Source organism: Cheilinus undulatus, linkage group 10, assembly GCF_018320785.1.
Source record: "Cheilinus undulatus linkage group 10, ASM1832078v1, whole genome shotgun sequence".
In the NCBI taxonomy this organism is placed as follows: Eukaryota; Metazoa; Chordata; class Actinopteri; order Labriformes; family Labridae; genus Cheilinus; species Cheilinus undulatus.
The window spans coordinates 21,659,348-21,676,361 of NC_054874.1; the positions used below are offsets into that span (position 1 = coordinate 21,659,348).

The window sequence follows — 17,014 nt, forward strand, 5'->3', positions numbered from 1 at the left end:
CCAATGCGGAACTGCAAAAAATTGCTATACCGTGACTGTCCACCAGAAGTTCCGTCTGCACACACGTTAAACAGCCGGTTTTGACATGAATTATAATAACACAATACAACAACAATATAAATACAACAATATAACCCTGATGACATGTCTGGAAATCAGCTCTACATCTGTTTGACTGGAGGAAAAAATAATCAGATAACTCTTTAAGGTAGGTCACTTGTAATTCAAGCCAAGAAAAAACATAACTTAATTAAAATGAGAATAAAACAAAGACTGAAACTGATTGTGTGCTATGTCTAGACTTGAGACTTAGTTGTATAGTTAGAATTTACTAACATGCTTTTGTCAGTACTGTTTACAATAATTTCACACTCAGAAAGGGCCCAGAAATTCTACTTTTAACACTATAACAGGCATCAAGAGCAGAGACACAGATGTGATCTATACAGTTCCTGGATCTGAAAGGAAAACATGTCCTTCTTTTTCTTCTTTGTGTTTAGATCAGAGCTCAAATCCTGTTATGAGCTCCATCGTCTGCCCTTATCTCAACTGTTGTAATGTTTTCGGTTAAGTGCTATCTTAATATTATAGTTTATCAGAGGCCCATTTCCAAAAGGAAGTTCAACAAACTCTGAAACTAACTCTGAGCTCTGCATTGATCTGCCCTCAGATGACAAACACTGAGTTGTCAGTTTCAGAACAGCAAATTTGAGTTAGGTAAATCAATTCTGAGTAGGTTCACTTGGAGTTCAATGTTGGCAACACGACCATGGAAAGCCATCACCAGTGGAGCCCCAGTACAATGATTCACCATGGCATCAGGTGACAACAAAAGGTCAACGTACCACCTTCTCAAACTAGAAATCCTCTCTACTTGTCAGTTACACTGTTTTGGGAGGGTACAACATTTGCTTGTGTAATATGTTGAATTTTTTGATTACTCTGAATGTACAAGTATAACGATTCATAAAATTTAAATCTAGATTTTTGGAAATTCCTCTAGGGCTCCTCTTTCTCTGCCACTTGGGCACCCGTAGTTTACACCTTATCCCTCCCTTACCACAGAGATGTGCACACAACCACACAGCAAATTAAGGGTGGGCGATATATCGAGTATACTGGATGTATCGCAGCTTTTGCCCACAGGATGTATAAAATGACTATATCGCGAATATGGAGTGTAAATTATGAGGAAGTTTTGAGCCGTCAGCGTGCATTTCTCGCTACAGTTTTGCTTCTCCCATTGTTACAATGTTATTTAGCAGACGCTTTTATCCAAAGCAACGCACATTTGAGAGCAAGAACAACACAAGCAAATCCGACTACTGGTAGGTGGCTTGTACTTGTATAATTAAACTGTGGCCTCTAGATCTGTATTTGTCTTCATCTGTATTTGTATTTGTGCACTATGTCTCGTGTGTATGTTTGGTTATGCTGCATCCGAACTGCCCCTCGGGGACAATAAAGACTTACAAACAAACAAACAAACAAACAAACAAGCAAAGATCTAGAGCAGAAGAAACAACATCAGTAAGTGCCACAAAGTGCTTCAAGTCTATCTATCCCTGAACGCATCCCTCACAGCAGAGAGGTCACTCCCCCGCCCATCCAGAAAACTCTCCTCCACACATGCATGTTTAAGTATCCACAGAGGAGAGAGCATGGGAGAGAGAAGGAGGTAAACACTATGGGTAAACAGAGTAGCACGGCGAGTTAGCAGCTAGTTAGCTGTGTTCAGAGACGGACAATGAGAAACAACGTTGGGTCTGTCATCTAGCAGTGGTTCAGCATTAAAAAGGAAGGATATCTGTTTCTTGAATATGTATTATTTATTATGACGTGTGCTGCTGACCTCTTGGCCAGGTCACCCTTGTGAAAGACATTTAGATCTCAATGGGTTTTTATCGGGTTAAATAAAGGTTAAATAAATTAAAAATAATAAAAGAGGTCAAACTCACACCATAATCATTAAAATACGCTGCAAGATGACTCCAAGATAATGGCGGAGCCCAAAGACATGAGCCCAGTGTTGTTGAAAAGCCAGGATTTAAAAATCTCATAAAGTGAGTCCACCCAGAATATGTGATTTGCCTGGGCACGAACATTTTGCTGAAAACTCCCCGCCAAAGTCGTATATATCAGAGAGAAGACGGCCCAGCAGCAGAGAAATGCAATCCACTTTTCCACAACTACAACAGAGCTTTATCTCAGCCTCAGATAAAAACACGGACAACATGGAGTTAAAATATTCCTGCCTCCACATGAGCTTTTTCCCCCCATGATCACACAGGAGAGTTTCTTGAATAAGCTTTAAAGACGCTCCCATATCATGATCTTGTCAGAAACCGGTCCAGTGTTCATCAGCACAGTTAACGGACTAATAGATGTGGGAATCACTAGTGGCCCCACGACACTATATTATCACGATACTTGGGTCACAATTCGATATCATTGTGATTTTAAACATTTTGCAATACAGTGAGTATTGGGATACCATATATTGCGATATATTGTGATCTAAACCATTTTTCAACTGTTTAGCTGATTCAGCATTAGTCTTGCCCTCATGTTCATTGTATTTCCGCAGTATTTTATTTTCATGTAGCACTTCCTGCAAACCTCATGTGTCATGTCCAACTCATTTATGCCCTGCTTGCATTCCTAATGTCCTTCCCCTGGTGCTGCCATGATTGTTGTACTAACTTTCTCCTGGGTGATTCTCACGAACATGGTACAACTTATAGAAAAAATCAGAGACCTTTGTATACAAACTTTTTGTACTTATTATGTCAAAAAGAATCTAATTGTACTAAGCAAGATAAAATTATCAAACATGTGCACATTTTTTATGCATTTTTAGGGCCACTATGAGGAAATAAATTATTAACATAACACAATTTTGATTAAAAGTATAATTTAGAAAAAATAGTTTTTTCACTTCCTTTCATCAGCGTGCACTTTATTAAGTTTAAGGATAGAAGATATGACTGTATGTATGTATTTATTACATTTATACAAATTTTAAAGCAAATATTTATCTCATTACCGTAACATCTAAATGGTTTTTCACATCAGTTTTTCATTGTCCTGCATTCTGAGGCACTGCATTAAAAAAACAGTTTAAACAAAAGTATAGATAATCTTAGAAATTTTATTAACAGATAATGCATCAATGTCAATTAATTGTGTTAACCTTAATAAATCATTAAATACTAAACATTGCGGAAATGAAAAATCATTTTGGTAATGAGTAATAATATTTTGGTAATGAAATCATAAACAAATGTACAGTAAAACACATTAAGTAGCACAAATACATATTCATATCCAAAAACATTTCATTTTTTACTGAAAAATTAAATAATATAGCATTTGGTGATATGAGTGGGTAAATGAGTGAGTAAGTGCATTATGTAAAATACACCGCTTTCCACATTATTAAGCAAATGACATTTTTCTCTTATTTTCCTAAATATCAATGCAAATGACAGAGTATTTTTCAAGTCATCGGCCATTAGAGCATAATTCAAAGTTTTTGAACAAACTTCATAATGATAATTGTTTTTTTTTTTTAATAAAAACCTCAAAATGCACTTTTCCAAATATTCCACATTATTAAGCAGGCCATAGGTTTCAGCAATATGGGAAAGAAAAATGATCTCTGCTGCTGAAAAGTGTCAAATAGTGTAATGCCTTGGACAAGGACAGAAAACATGAAATATTTCACGAAAAATTAATCATGATCAACGTACTGTGAAGAAATTTGTGGCTGATCAGAGCATAGACACATTTGTGCTGATAAAGGCATAATGAGGAAGGTTTCTGACAGAAAAATTAATCAGATTAAGAGAGCAGCTGCTAAAATGCATTTGTATTTGAAGCTGCTGGTGCCTTTGAAGTCCCACCAACCTCAAGCTGTAGGATCCTCCAGAGGCTTGCAGTCGTGTATAAACCTACTATTCAGCCCCCCCTAACCAATGCTCACAAGCAGAAACGGTTGCAGTGGCCCCTGAAATACATGAAGATTCATTTACAAACAATCTTGTTGACTGGTGAGTGCCGTGCAACCCTGATGGAGGAGTAGTGGATGGTTGGTGGATGGCCACCATGTCCCAACAAAGCTGTGACATCAGCAAGGAAGGGGCGGAGTCATGTTCTGGGCAGGATTCATGAGGAGAGAGCTGGTAGGCCCCTTTAGGGTCCCTGAAGGTGTGAAAATGACCTCGGCAAAGTATATAGAGTTTTTGACTGACCACTTACATGGTACAAAAAGAAGAACTGTGCCTTCTGTAGCAAAATGATCTTTATTCATGACAATGCACCATCTCATGCTGCAAAGAATACCTCTGTCCTTGGCTGCTATGGGCATAAAAGGAGAGAAACTCATGGTGTGGCCCCCATCCTCCCCTGACCTTTAACCCTATTGAGAACCTTTGGAGCATCCTCAAGCTAAAGATCTATGAGGGTGGGAGGCAGTTCACATCAAAACAGCAGCTCTGGGAGGATATTCTGACATCCTGCAAAGAAATTCAAGCAGAAACTCTCCAAAAACTCACAAGTTCAATGGATGCAAGAATAGTGAAGGTGATATCAAAGAAGGGCTCCTATGTTAACATGTAACTTTGTCTGTTAAGATGTTTTTGATTGAAAGAGCTTTGATTTCAGTAAATATGACCTCCTAATGCTGCAGATTCAACAAATGACCATTTTCAGTTCTTTACAACCTATAAAACGTTTTTATGTTGTCTTCACTTCAGCGTAGCAGCTGAAGCTATACAACCAGCTAAACTCTTCTTTGAAAAGATGACTTGAGTCGTAGTTAGCATTACTTTGCTCTTTACTGTGGCTCTTAACATCTTCGTACAAAGACAGAGTGAAAACTGTAACACACAGAATACAATACTTAAAGATCCATATGACCACATGAACTCTTTTAAAATGCATAATGCATGTAAATAAACGTTCCTAACCACATGAAATGAAGTGTTTTAAAGTTTAGAGTAAGTTGTCTAACCTCAATCCTAACTACAAACATAAAATATTCATGTATTTACTCACGACATTGCCTCTGTGGTGTCTACAGCATTGCATGAGGTCTCATTCAGCTGGCTTCATCAAAAAATGGCTGACAGAAAATGACACATGCCTCTAAGCATACAAAACAGGCTTCAAAATAAAAGACCTCTTTTCAAAATAAAAGTCCAACTTAAATTAAGCCGATTAGACGGCACAGTTTTAAAACTCTGTTGTGCTTAATAACGTGGAACAGTGCATTTTGAGGTTTTTATTTTATAAAAAATAATGGTTAACATTATGAAGTTTGTTCAAAAACATTTGTATTATGCTCAAACGGCTGATGACTAGAAAAATACTCTGTCATTTGCATTAATATTTACGAAAATAAGAGAAAAATGTCTTTTGCTTTATAATGTAGAAAGCCGTGTACTCTGCTCTTATCTTCCATTATTGAGGCCTACCTTTCTCTTTCTTTTCTCCTATACTCCTGTAGAAGTTCTGGGTTAATGTAGCTAGCCTAAATCTTCTATATTTCTCCACCCTAACTCTTGATGCAGCTTCCTTTCGATCATTCTCATTTGCTCTTTATGTAAAGAAATACAAGTTAGCACAGATTAGTAGATGCTAATGTGAAAACAGTTTACATTAGCATGCCAATATGATTAGATAAACAATAATTAAAAAAATTATGTATCCGCAATACGTTTTTATGTAATATAAAAGTTTGTACACTATAAAAGGTAATAAACAATATACAATAATCATTCCTTTAAATCATTGTTTAAAGTGTGACTGAAAGCATGCTATTCTCACCACCGTAATATTAGCTTACATTACCGAAACAGGCCTCTACATTGCGTGGTAATGAAAGCTATGCATTATGGTAATGAAGGACATAGAGCTAAACTAGCATAAAATGGCAGAGGCCATGATGACTCAGCAAAAATATTTCACACACAGTTTAGGCTCCTTAAGACCTTTCCCACATTAAATTGTCAAATCAAGGACTCTTCATGAACATGAAATATTGCACATTACGGTAATGTTCAACTATGTTGTGGAAATGAGGATGTGTAAGAAGTAATTTCATGATAAACAAAAGAAAATATGACAGACAATCTTACTTTGTGGCCATCCTTTGTTCCCTCTTCTTTGTGGTGCATCATGGGTAAAAAAAACTTAATTTAAAAACACACTGTATTTAAAACAAGACTGTAAACACAGTGCAACGGTAATGAAATATGCGTGTCCGGACACTCTGTTTTTCACAAATATATTTTTATATGCTATTGGGAACCACAAGATATGATTATAATATGTTTATTATATAGTTTTGAACAAAGTAGGAGTAATTTTTATGAATTTTATTGAATATTTATTGTTCTAAATCAAGGGGAAATGCGATTTTTTTTTCACTGGACACGTTACGGTAATTAATTTTTTATGAAATAATTTATTTAAAAAACCCATAAATACTGTTTTCCTACCAAATAATTAATTTAGACTCATAATAGACATAGTGTATTTTTCAAATAAAAGCTAAATATTATCACTTTTCATTCTAATGTCCAAAAAATCATCACAGACATAGCTTACTTTCTCTTCATGAGAATCACCCTCCTGCTCTATAACCGTCACCTCTGCCAACCTCACTGGACAAACAACTGTCCAAACAATTGGTTTGATTTTTCCATTATCACAGACTTCAGTTCATATTAGCAATTCATTTGAAAAAATTGATATCTGGTGGTCAAGACGATACGATATATCACCAGACAAAATATCGCGATACTATGCTGTATCGATTTTTTTCTCCCACCCCTATGGACTAATATAACCAAAGCTGTGTGCATGAATGGTGGACTAGACTGCAGGGTTTTGGGCTTTTGGCTGCATGCAGGATTGATGGGTTTTGTGTAGGTTTGCCTCACCCTTAATTAGAAAATAATAATTTTATAATCAGCAATAGTAAACACAGTACAGAAAACATTTCAGGACTGTCCATACACTAAAAGAATGAGTATTTCATGATGTATGTGCGAAAGTTTGATCTATTGGTAAAAGACTGAATGAAGTCCTTTTCAAAATAAAACACATAAATAAAATAAATAAATAAAAAACTCTGCTAAATTTGACTTTATATTGATTTTTACCCTTTCTGCATACAATTTTATTAAAAATTCAACAGAAAAATCTATTTTAATCCCCAAATTACTGATTTGGAGATTCGTCCTCTAAGAACTGTATATTTTTGCCAGCTGTTTGGAATTGGTTTGGGTTTGCAGCTTCGGACCATGAACACACCACAGTCCGCTGCAATATTTGTTTCAAAACTGTGGCAAACTAAATGAAGAAGCACAGCAAACTTGTGTCAAGTTTAATGCATCAATCTTGGGTACTTCCAGGACGTAATTATGTGGCTTAATCTATAAAATTCCCTTCTCTTTAAACAGTTTTGTGCCCCACTAGAAATTAAACCAGAGTGGTGCTGATTCCACTTAGCTTGCCTTTTTCGAATGAATTTTCCTGGTCTGAACTCCTTATAAAGATTTAAGATTAAACAGATTTTCTTTCCTTAAAAACTGTCATTGACATAAATTACTGACATTGACGTGAGTTACAATTAAGCATCAACAACGATATTGTACCAAAAACTATCACAGACTGTTGTTTTTTTTTTAGAAAAACTAGTCTTTATCTGAAATAAGTCACAAAAATGATCAATCCTTTCAATTATCATATTACTTGCTGCAATAATAAAGATATTATTTTCCATTTTTATCAGTGTCTATTATCAAAAATAATGTCACCACTAATGGTTGATTATTTTAATCATAGCTTAATTAATGCTTTCCGTTTTATTGGTGTTTTCCACAAAATTAAACAAACATAAACTTGTCTCACCGATAGACTGTAGAAAGAATTGAACAACCCCTGTGTGACGTCAGACGTCTGCTTACAATAGACGAACTCAAATAGCTCTTGAAGCGAATCAGCGGCGGCTTCCATATTGAAATCGTTGTCTCAACCAAACTTTGGATCAACCTAACGGGCCCACCCACTAAGCGCAACTTCCTGTCAGCTAGCTAGCATTCTGGTTGACGGAAACGTAGCCTCTGCCTGCCGAGCTATATGTCAATCATATGAGATGCGCCCATCAGTCCACAGTGAGGTTTTTCCTTAATATAATCTGAACCGTTGTGGTACAAACACCCCCCCCCCCCCGGACAGTGAGAGCACATGAAGACACGAGCTAATGTTTAGTTTTTTGAAACAGGCTGTACACCAGTTTATTTCTAGTGTAAAAACCGGCTGTTTAACAGGTGTCCACTTCCGGTGTTCCTGCAGCCAGCCTCAAATGGACGCACTTCCGCATTGGCCTCCTTTTTTCAGGACCGGAGGTTGCTGCTTGGTCTTGCCGAGGTTGCTATGGAGAACTGGCTATCAGTATTAGCTAATTCCATTCAGATACATCCATACTCATTTACACGCCACTGATGAAACAGTGGGAGCAAAGTGGGGTTAAGTGCCTTTCCCAAGGACACATTGACATGTGGAACTGGGAAATGAACCCAAAACCTTCCAGTTGCAAGACGACCGACTCTACCTACTGAGCCACAATTGCCCCGGCGGCCACATAGAAGAAAAAAGCAAGATTTAAAATAAATTTGTAATATTAAAAAAATTATGTCAGAAATTTTTGAGAACATAGTCTTAAATTCTGAGATTTAAGTTGTAAAACTACAAGATTCAGGCAAATCATTACAGTTATAATCTAAGCCAATGGTTAGATATGATATTTTGAAGTGACATAGTCTACATTAGCCCCAGCTAAGTTTATATTTAGGCTGTTGGATTGGTCAATCTATTGATTTTAAAAAGGTTGTTTTGATCTTCACATAGTTCAAACACATTCCAATGGTTAAAGACACCTCAGCTTTGTATTAATTAAGAGTATGATAACATGTAGAGCATAAACACTTTCACACTGCCCATGAAAATTTTGACCTGCTTTATTCTATCTTTAGTCTCGGAAATGAAAACTTACAGTTATTGTAGTACAGTATCAAAAATTGACATCTTTTATCTCTAAAAATTATAATCTACTCTCAAAGCTTTAGCTATTAAGATTTTCTTCAAACTGGTACAACTAGCAATCTTTAGCTTAATGCTGGTTTGGAATCATAGATACTCTCTCACCTTTATCCCATTTAGTTTAATAATTCAGTCTAATTAAATGGACATTTACTGGACATTTACATTTACATTTAAATGTAACTTAACTGGAGTAATGCAGCAACCTTCATCTATGCTCGGCAACTACAGCATGCCATACTCAATAAAAAAATGCAGCTTTAATGCTGTGTCTTTATATTCCTATAAAATACAGGGATTTTTCTCAGCATAAACATGAGTAATGTGCCTGATACACACTGAATAAATGAATGAAAAAATGCAGAAATGAAACCAGGCCTCTAGCTCTGTCAGAGGGAGGAGACAGAGAGAAACTGTGGGTTTACTGAAGAAACCCACTGCTGACCAGGTTAGCTTGACTCAGTTACTAACTGAGTCAGAGCTTAAGTTTCCTCTCCTTGTGAAACAGACTTCACTCATCCTTTATTCTTGGGTTTGAGTTTCCTCCTTCTCTGAAATGGAAGTCTAAATTTTCCTCATTTCACGGTCAATAGACTCAAGGTTTTCACTAAACCTGCTTTATAAAAATGGACCCCTGGAATAATGATGACAACTTCCCAACATAAAAAAAGGTTTAAATTAAGTGAACCTTGCGTATGCTTACTGTTTTATTCTTCTATTTCTGGCCAAGCTGAATCTCAGATAAAATAGGTGAAAGTGCATTTAAAGAGAGCAATGAATAATAAAAACACTTGCTGCTGTTGTTGTTGTTATCAAACCCAAATCAAACGCATGAAAAATTGCTTTACATGTTAAATGTAAGCCACTGAAACCCTATTTACAACTAAAATATTGCCTGTAATCTTACCTTGGCTCCAGCAAGCAGGCCAAGAGAGATGGCAACACGGGCCCGCAGGTCTGGTCTGTCCTTTGGCCACACATAAGAAAGCATTGCTGACAGGATCTGGGCTGAATTCACCTCCTTCAGCTGGTGAGAAGCAAAGAAAAACAAAGGCTCTTCTTAAATCACAGGAGAAACAGTGCTTCAAACAAGTCTGCACCATCACATTCAGGTCTATTTAGTACACTAGACTGTTAACACTCCACCATATGTTTGCCAATATTGGCAACTAACTTGTGTCTTGCTCTGGTGTAACGATGACAATAACCTAAACATGGCTCTCTTGGCAGACATGTGGAACATCAAATGTCAAGGGGAGTCCCTTGAGAGATATGGGAGCAGCAATGACAGCAGAGTCTCCAGGTGGACCTGGGGATCCAGTCTGACACTACAAGTCCCAAGAGATACATGGGCTGTCATCCCAGTTGAGTTTGAGAGCATACTGGTGCCAACATGGCTGTTTACCCACGCTCCACCACACACCTGCCACAGGGACTCGGTGCAGGCCAAAGAATATGCAGTAATTCCTCTAATCCACTCAATATGGAGGCTGCAAGCAAACTACAGAGCTGTGCCCAACACCTGCCTTTAATCAAAAACAATCAAGCAAGATGTGACACTGCGAACGCAGGAGTAACATTAACAGCTGAATGCACCATAGATGTCCCTGTAACATATGTAGAGGTGTTAATGTACTCTATAATGAAGGTTTACCTCAATACAGCTTCATTATACTTTATGAATAAAAAGTTCAAGTCTCTCTCAGTGTTCAGCATTTCATACCCAAGAAATATTTAAAGACAAGGGTAAAGAACATTTAGTTTATATTAGGGATGAACAATATTGGGTTTTTGCTATGCCAATATTACAGAAAGATACACAGCAAGTGTATCCACAAGTTAGATAGTGTGGTAGCTGTTTTCCTCTTAGGACTGAACTCAAAATGTTGAGGGTTCACAGTGGGTCCCCTTGAGTGTGAGGCACCCTAGGCAACCACCTGTGCTTGATGGTACATCTATACATTTTTAAGGCAAATATTTGATTTTTATTGACGATATAGTGGTTGTGACATTGGCAGAAATTTTCCATACTGATATATAACTTCATAAGCTGTTATCTGGTTATGCAGACATCATGCTGACAATATACATGCCTGCACATTAGGGGAAATTAAATGAAACTAGAACTTAAGATTTAAGACCCTAAGGAGATTAGCTGACGTATATGGAGATGTGTCATGTTTTTGTTTTTGTTTTTTTTTGCACAATCCACATGACGTTTACAAACTTTTTAGAAAAGTTCTAAAGTCAGCATCCTAAACCGTCTGCTCAGATTTAAACAGGGAAGAGAGATTACCCACATCGCAGTCAGCTGAGGAAAGTGTGGCAGAGGCAGATACCGCTGTTTTAACCATTACAGCTGACATTGTTTTGCTTTTCATTGTTTTTCCCCAAGTTACTTAAAAGCCTTTTCACCTCTCTTTGTCAGGTTTACCCGTCAGAATAACGGAACCCAGAGTGAAACTTTATAATAGCATGGTCTTTTTTTTTTTTTTTTTTAACAAAGGAAAGCAGTGATGTCTGCTAGGTCCAGATATCAACTGTTATTAAAAAATGTTTTAAATGATACAATCATTGATTTCCGTGAATTTCTTGAGCCTGCATGCATGCTGCTGCATGATCTCAGCTTGCATCTCTCTTCTTCATTGTGAGCAGCAGCAGGTATGAGTTTGACATGTGACTGAATTGACCCCTTTACAAATAAAAATCAAGATTACATTAGAACAAAATAGGGCCAATACTTAACTGCAGGACCATGTGTGTCCGCAATTAATCATATTTTGGTTTATGTTAAAATGTATTTATTTTGGCAGTGTATAAACAAGACTGAAGAAACTGACATGTGCTTTCTTATGAAAATCAGTGTTAAAATGAGCCAGATTAAAACTAAAATAGATTTAAAAACACAAAAGAGGACACATAAATTAGAATTTTAAAGTGGTGCAAAAAATTAGGAAATTGGTTCCATAAATAGATCAGAGTGCAGTGAGATAAATGTTAGGTGCTTGAATACGCTCCATACCCCTTGCCTAACAGTGCCAACTATGAAATGGTAAATTCTAAAATTTTCATGCAGTGACCAGCAGGTTTTGCTGAGGAGAAACAAAAAAAAAGCATAAGAGATTAAGGAGGCCTGTTAATATAAACACGTTAATGTTCGTGATTAATCCAGAAAGCTTAACGCGTTAAAAAAATAATAAAGCAATTTAATCATATGACCACAACTTCCTCCCGTAGTCCTCCTGCATGGATGTTTACGTCCCCTGGGGTGAAAGGTTAAAGGCAGGTCAAACACAGCCAGCAGTGATGAGTGAGGAGACAGACCCAGGTCTGCTTCACGGCAAATTTTGTTTTTAAAAAAGCTGCCTAATGGAAGTCTGGATAAAACAAAAGTTGTGTGTGTACATACTGTGGTAAAGAACTGTCTTTACACCGAAGTACAGTCTGAAGTACCACCTCCGGGCAAAACGCATCCTTTCTAATGTTAGCAAAGACACTAACAACAACACGGGATCAAGCTATGATAGCTAATGTTGCTAATGCTAGCAAAGACGCTAACAACAACACGGGATCAAGCCGTAACGCCAAGCTGCACCGGCGCAGTCCAGCAGACCTGGATTCGTCCCCAAAACGACAACATCTAAGCTAACTAATGCAATCGTTAATGGGTCGCCAGAGACTGCAGGCCATCGACATCACTGACGACAACGGGCTTTAAGACATCATCCAGGCCGCCTCTGATGACCCGTACCACAGAACACCTAGGAGAACTACTGTCTCGTTAAAACACTCTGGTTTACAAACCACAAATAAGTTTAAAACTCTAGTTTGTTTAATATTTCTTCATTTAAACACCATACTTGTACTTATTTATCTCAACCAAAAATGCAAGTACAATTTATAGATAATAATAATAATAATAATAATAATAATAATACATTTTTTTGTAAAAGAAGCACTTTCAAAGTGCTGTACATAAAGTTAAAATAATGAAAATAAACACTTGATAATAAGAACGTTTAAAAATCTAAAAATTACAAAAACTAAAGAAATGCTGTGATTAACCATGATTAATTACAGCATAGTGATGTGATTAACTTAATTAATTGTTTTAATCAATTGACCTATGGCTAAGTCCCGCCCTAAAACCCAATGAGCCAATCACAGTGCGTATACCACTCCAATACACTCAGACATCAGCTGCCTGGACATCCTGAAATGAAAGGGAGAAAGTCCGTTTTCGTCTGGTTTTATGAGGTTTTTTTGAGACTGTACGTTTAAAAATGGTCAAACAGTGTTCATGGGGTACATGCGACTCCAACACAAGGTATCCTGAGAGGCTGGGTGATGGAGTGTATTTCGTACCTGTTCCTAAGCCACATCTAAACCGAGAAAAGTGTCTTCTCTAGATTAAAGTTTTGCAGCAGACCACAACATCAACTCAACGTGGATAAAATTAACATCATCTGTTCTAAGGTAAGCCAACATCATATTTTTGAGGCAACATATTGTCACTTTGCTGGAAAGAAATATAAAGTTATCTTTAGCATCTCTAATGTTAGCTAAAGTTAGCCTAACGTCAGCTCCTAGCTGCGTTGTTTGTTGTGTAACGTTGTTTGTTGGGAGTTCATTGGCCTATTTTGTTCTAGTTTTGGTACTTTGGTGATCGTACATCATTGTTAACTGTTGTCCAAAGGACTCTAGTTAAACTAACGTTAACTTCTGGAGCTTAGCTTCATTAACTTATCTGTAATAGCCAAGATAACAAAGGTCGGCAAACGTTATGCTGAATGATTCAGTGTAAATACTGTAGCACCAAACTAACGGAGAGACACTCTTGGTAAAGATGGTAAAAAGGCCGTTATATTTTTCTCATATTCTGAGCCTAAAACTTTAACTTCAGTGGCTTTTTGATGCTGATCCTCTATCTTGTGGTCTGAGATTGTGATGGCAATGAGATGCGGTTTGTCACATTTGCACTGGGACCTGTAAATTTTGGCTTGTAACTGAAGCTTTTTATCGACCTTCTCGACAATAAAATGATTTACATATCCCTCCAATGCGTAGTTTAGACCCTTTTGGTGACTTCTAGATGATATGTGATCTTTTTGTCTCCAAAAATCATCAATGGCCTCCTGTGAAATATCTCCTACTCTGACAACTGCAAAAGCACCCGTCACTGAATGTTCATTGTTTGTCCGAGTGAGTGGAGGGGGCGTGGCTTAGCCATAGGTCAATTAACAGCACTAACATTAAGACCTTTAAATACAGCATTTGTGCATGTAAAAAATATATGGGGAGTAAGTTTGGATTTTTTGTAGTCACTAAACTTACAAATGTATTCACAAAAACTGAATGAAAAGATTTATGATTAAATTGAAATCGTGATCCGGACATAAAAAAACATTTTTTTCCATCACCCTTCCCTACTACACATATTATACAGACAAAAAAGGTTATCCCAAGTGATCTTGTTTTCTGCCTGCAGATATAATGTTCTTTTGTTAAGTATTTTGACTATTAAACACATATGTCATGGAAACACAACAAATTACTACAAAAGTGCTCTTACAAATAGATCAAATAATAATGTTACAACAAAAGTTTCAGTCATAGTCCCAAATTATCGTCTCCTAAACAAGTCAGATGTCAGGCAGACATTTGAGTAATAACTATAGTGAAAAGATTGTGATGTCTTTTTGATAAAGAAGATCAATGAAAATAAGCCCAAACCCTACACAACTCCATGAGGAACAAAAATGACAAACATGGCACCCTTATTTTGTTGCGAGAGTCGCAGGACTGCAAAGATGCAGTTTTTCCAATTAATAGCTTCGAAAAGAGTGTGTTGTCAGTGTTTTAACCTCACAGTGTAAAAAGACCACTGAATAATAGCAAACAATAGCTGATTAAATACTGAAAGTAACAAATGATTACAGTCAGATTCAATCACTGTGTCTATTTCAATTCACATGGCCTCTAGAGTGTTTATGCATAACTGTTAGTCAAAAAAAGGCGTCAATAAACTTAGGCCAAAAGAAGTTCCTGTACTCACCACATTTTTGGGATCTGCACTCAGTCCTCCTCCTGCATGTCCGTGCCAACATGTTCTTTTGTCTGTAACCTGCAAATGCTGCAGAAATGCCAAATATTTTAGTGGAATATGTCTAATAATTGCAACCAACCATAAAGTCTTTCCTCAACCCTACTTACTTTTGCTGCCTCCAAAATCCGTCGACTGTTTTCGCTCCTGTTTGTGTTCCATGTAGCTGTGCGTAGGTGTGGAGGGGAGCTCAGCTGAAATTCATAAGGTGAATTATTTACTGATGTTTCTCATTTCTACTGATTATTCTCTATGACTGTTTAACTGTTCAGAAACCCTAAAGGCTCAATGCTAAACACTCAAACAAAATGCTCTGACCTTGTGGAAAAAAAACTTGATAAGTACTGTCAGTGTTAATGAAGTTACAATCAACTATACAGACAAATAGTGCTGACAAGGCCAGACATTTTAGGGTGGCAGATACATTTTTGTTGCACCAACATTTATGCTCTTATAGTGTACTAGTGGTATTGGTGGGTGGAAATGCTAGAGGTTTATCAACTAATCCTGTATAAACATCATTGCTTAGTTTCTTTTCATCAAGAGACATTTGACAATATTTCACATGAAAATCGTAAGAATAAAATATCAAATTTTAAGTGAAGGTAGCCTATATTTTGAGAGTTAAAGAACACATGTTTAACAATGTGGCACAAGTTTGGGCATATCTGCTCCTAATATGGATGAAATGATAAAAACACCTCTAGGCTGGAAACTGACCATAAAAGATAAAAATTAAAACGTTTGTGTTTCCAGATCATATTAGAGCATATACTTAAAACAGGTGGGGCTTGTGGCAGTACTGCCACATCACTCTTAACCACCTGAAAATGGCAACCTGGGTGTTTCTTGAAAAGTTGATAAATTGAGGAAAAATGTAAAAGATAAAAAAACAGAAGTCCACATATAATGGCAGTTGCGTCAGCTGTTACTTTAAGTCACTAGGGTGGGACAAGCTAACAGCCTTATCTAACTTTTACTGACTGCTTTCAGGCGTCATATAGACCATGTGACTGAGGCTACTGTCAGTTTACAGCAATATCATGGTTATAAATGACGGGTTGTGTTTATTGCTGAGCTCTAAGCTGGTTACTTTGCATACAGTCAAACAGTGGTCACTACAGCTCATGTTTTAATGTCATAACGCAACTAATGACAGCTACAAGTTAATACTAGATTAGCACGTAGGCTAGTTGTCGCTGGACGTTAGACAGCTTCTTGACTAATATATCGGCATGACATTGACCACTTTATTAGAAACAAATATTCAATAAAACAACTTCCATGAGAGTTACAGTGAGTTAGCACCAGTTTCCATCTCTGTCCTTGCCTGGTGACTGTCACATCAAAAACACAGTGCCCTCTCTAGCTAACCAAGTCTCAAACTCACCAGGTATGAACTTTGGCGTTTATGTTCCGTCCCATTTTCACTTCGTCTTGTATTCCAAATATGATACGAGCTCGTCTGTCGAAAAAGAAGCGCTAATTTTCGTTTTTGAAAGTGAAAGCCGCATTTCAGCGGTACCAACATCGGCGCCATGTTGACGAAGGAGGACCGCGGTTAGTCAACACGCCGGGAAATACGTCACATCCGGTCTACGGCAACGTTGTCAGTGTCACGAAGCTAGGGAGCAAACGGCTTTACTTGTTGTTAGCACTTCCCTGGCACTACCAACTGTGAGTACGATTTATAAACGACGACATTTACTGTATGGCGGTTAGTCATAACGTCGTAACAGGCAGTCTGCGTACGGTTGTTGCGTAAAGCGGATGATTTTACTTGAAAGCAGCTGGCGAGGC

At 37.2% G+C, this 17,014-nt stretch overlaps 1 protein-coding gene across 1 annotated transcript in view; it reads right to left on the reverse strand.

Moving 5' to 3' along the window:
• The window catches only part of abcb7 (ATP-binding cassette, sub-family B (MDR/TAP), member 7), a 40,259-nt gene extending 23,480 nt beyond the window's left edge, over nucleotides 1-16,779 (reverse strand). Inside the window, exons 1-4 of the mRNA XM_041798117.1 lie at nucleotides 16,605-16,779; nucleotides 15,325-15,408; nucleotides 15,167-15,244; nucleotides 10,019-10,138 (exon numbers count right to left, since the gene is read on the reverse strand). Of these exons, the coding sequence (XP_041654051.1) occupies nucleotides 10,019-10,138; nucleotides 15,167-15,244; nucleotides 15,325-15,408; nucleotides 16,605-16,754 (432 nt within the window). The 5' untranslated portion in view covers nucleotides 16,755-16,779. The remainder of the gene's footprint in view (nucleotides 1-10,018; nucleotides 10,139-15,166; nucleotides 15,245-15,324; nucleotides 15,409-16,604) is intronic.
• Nucleotides 16,780-17,014: the final 235 nt, after the last annotated feature.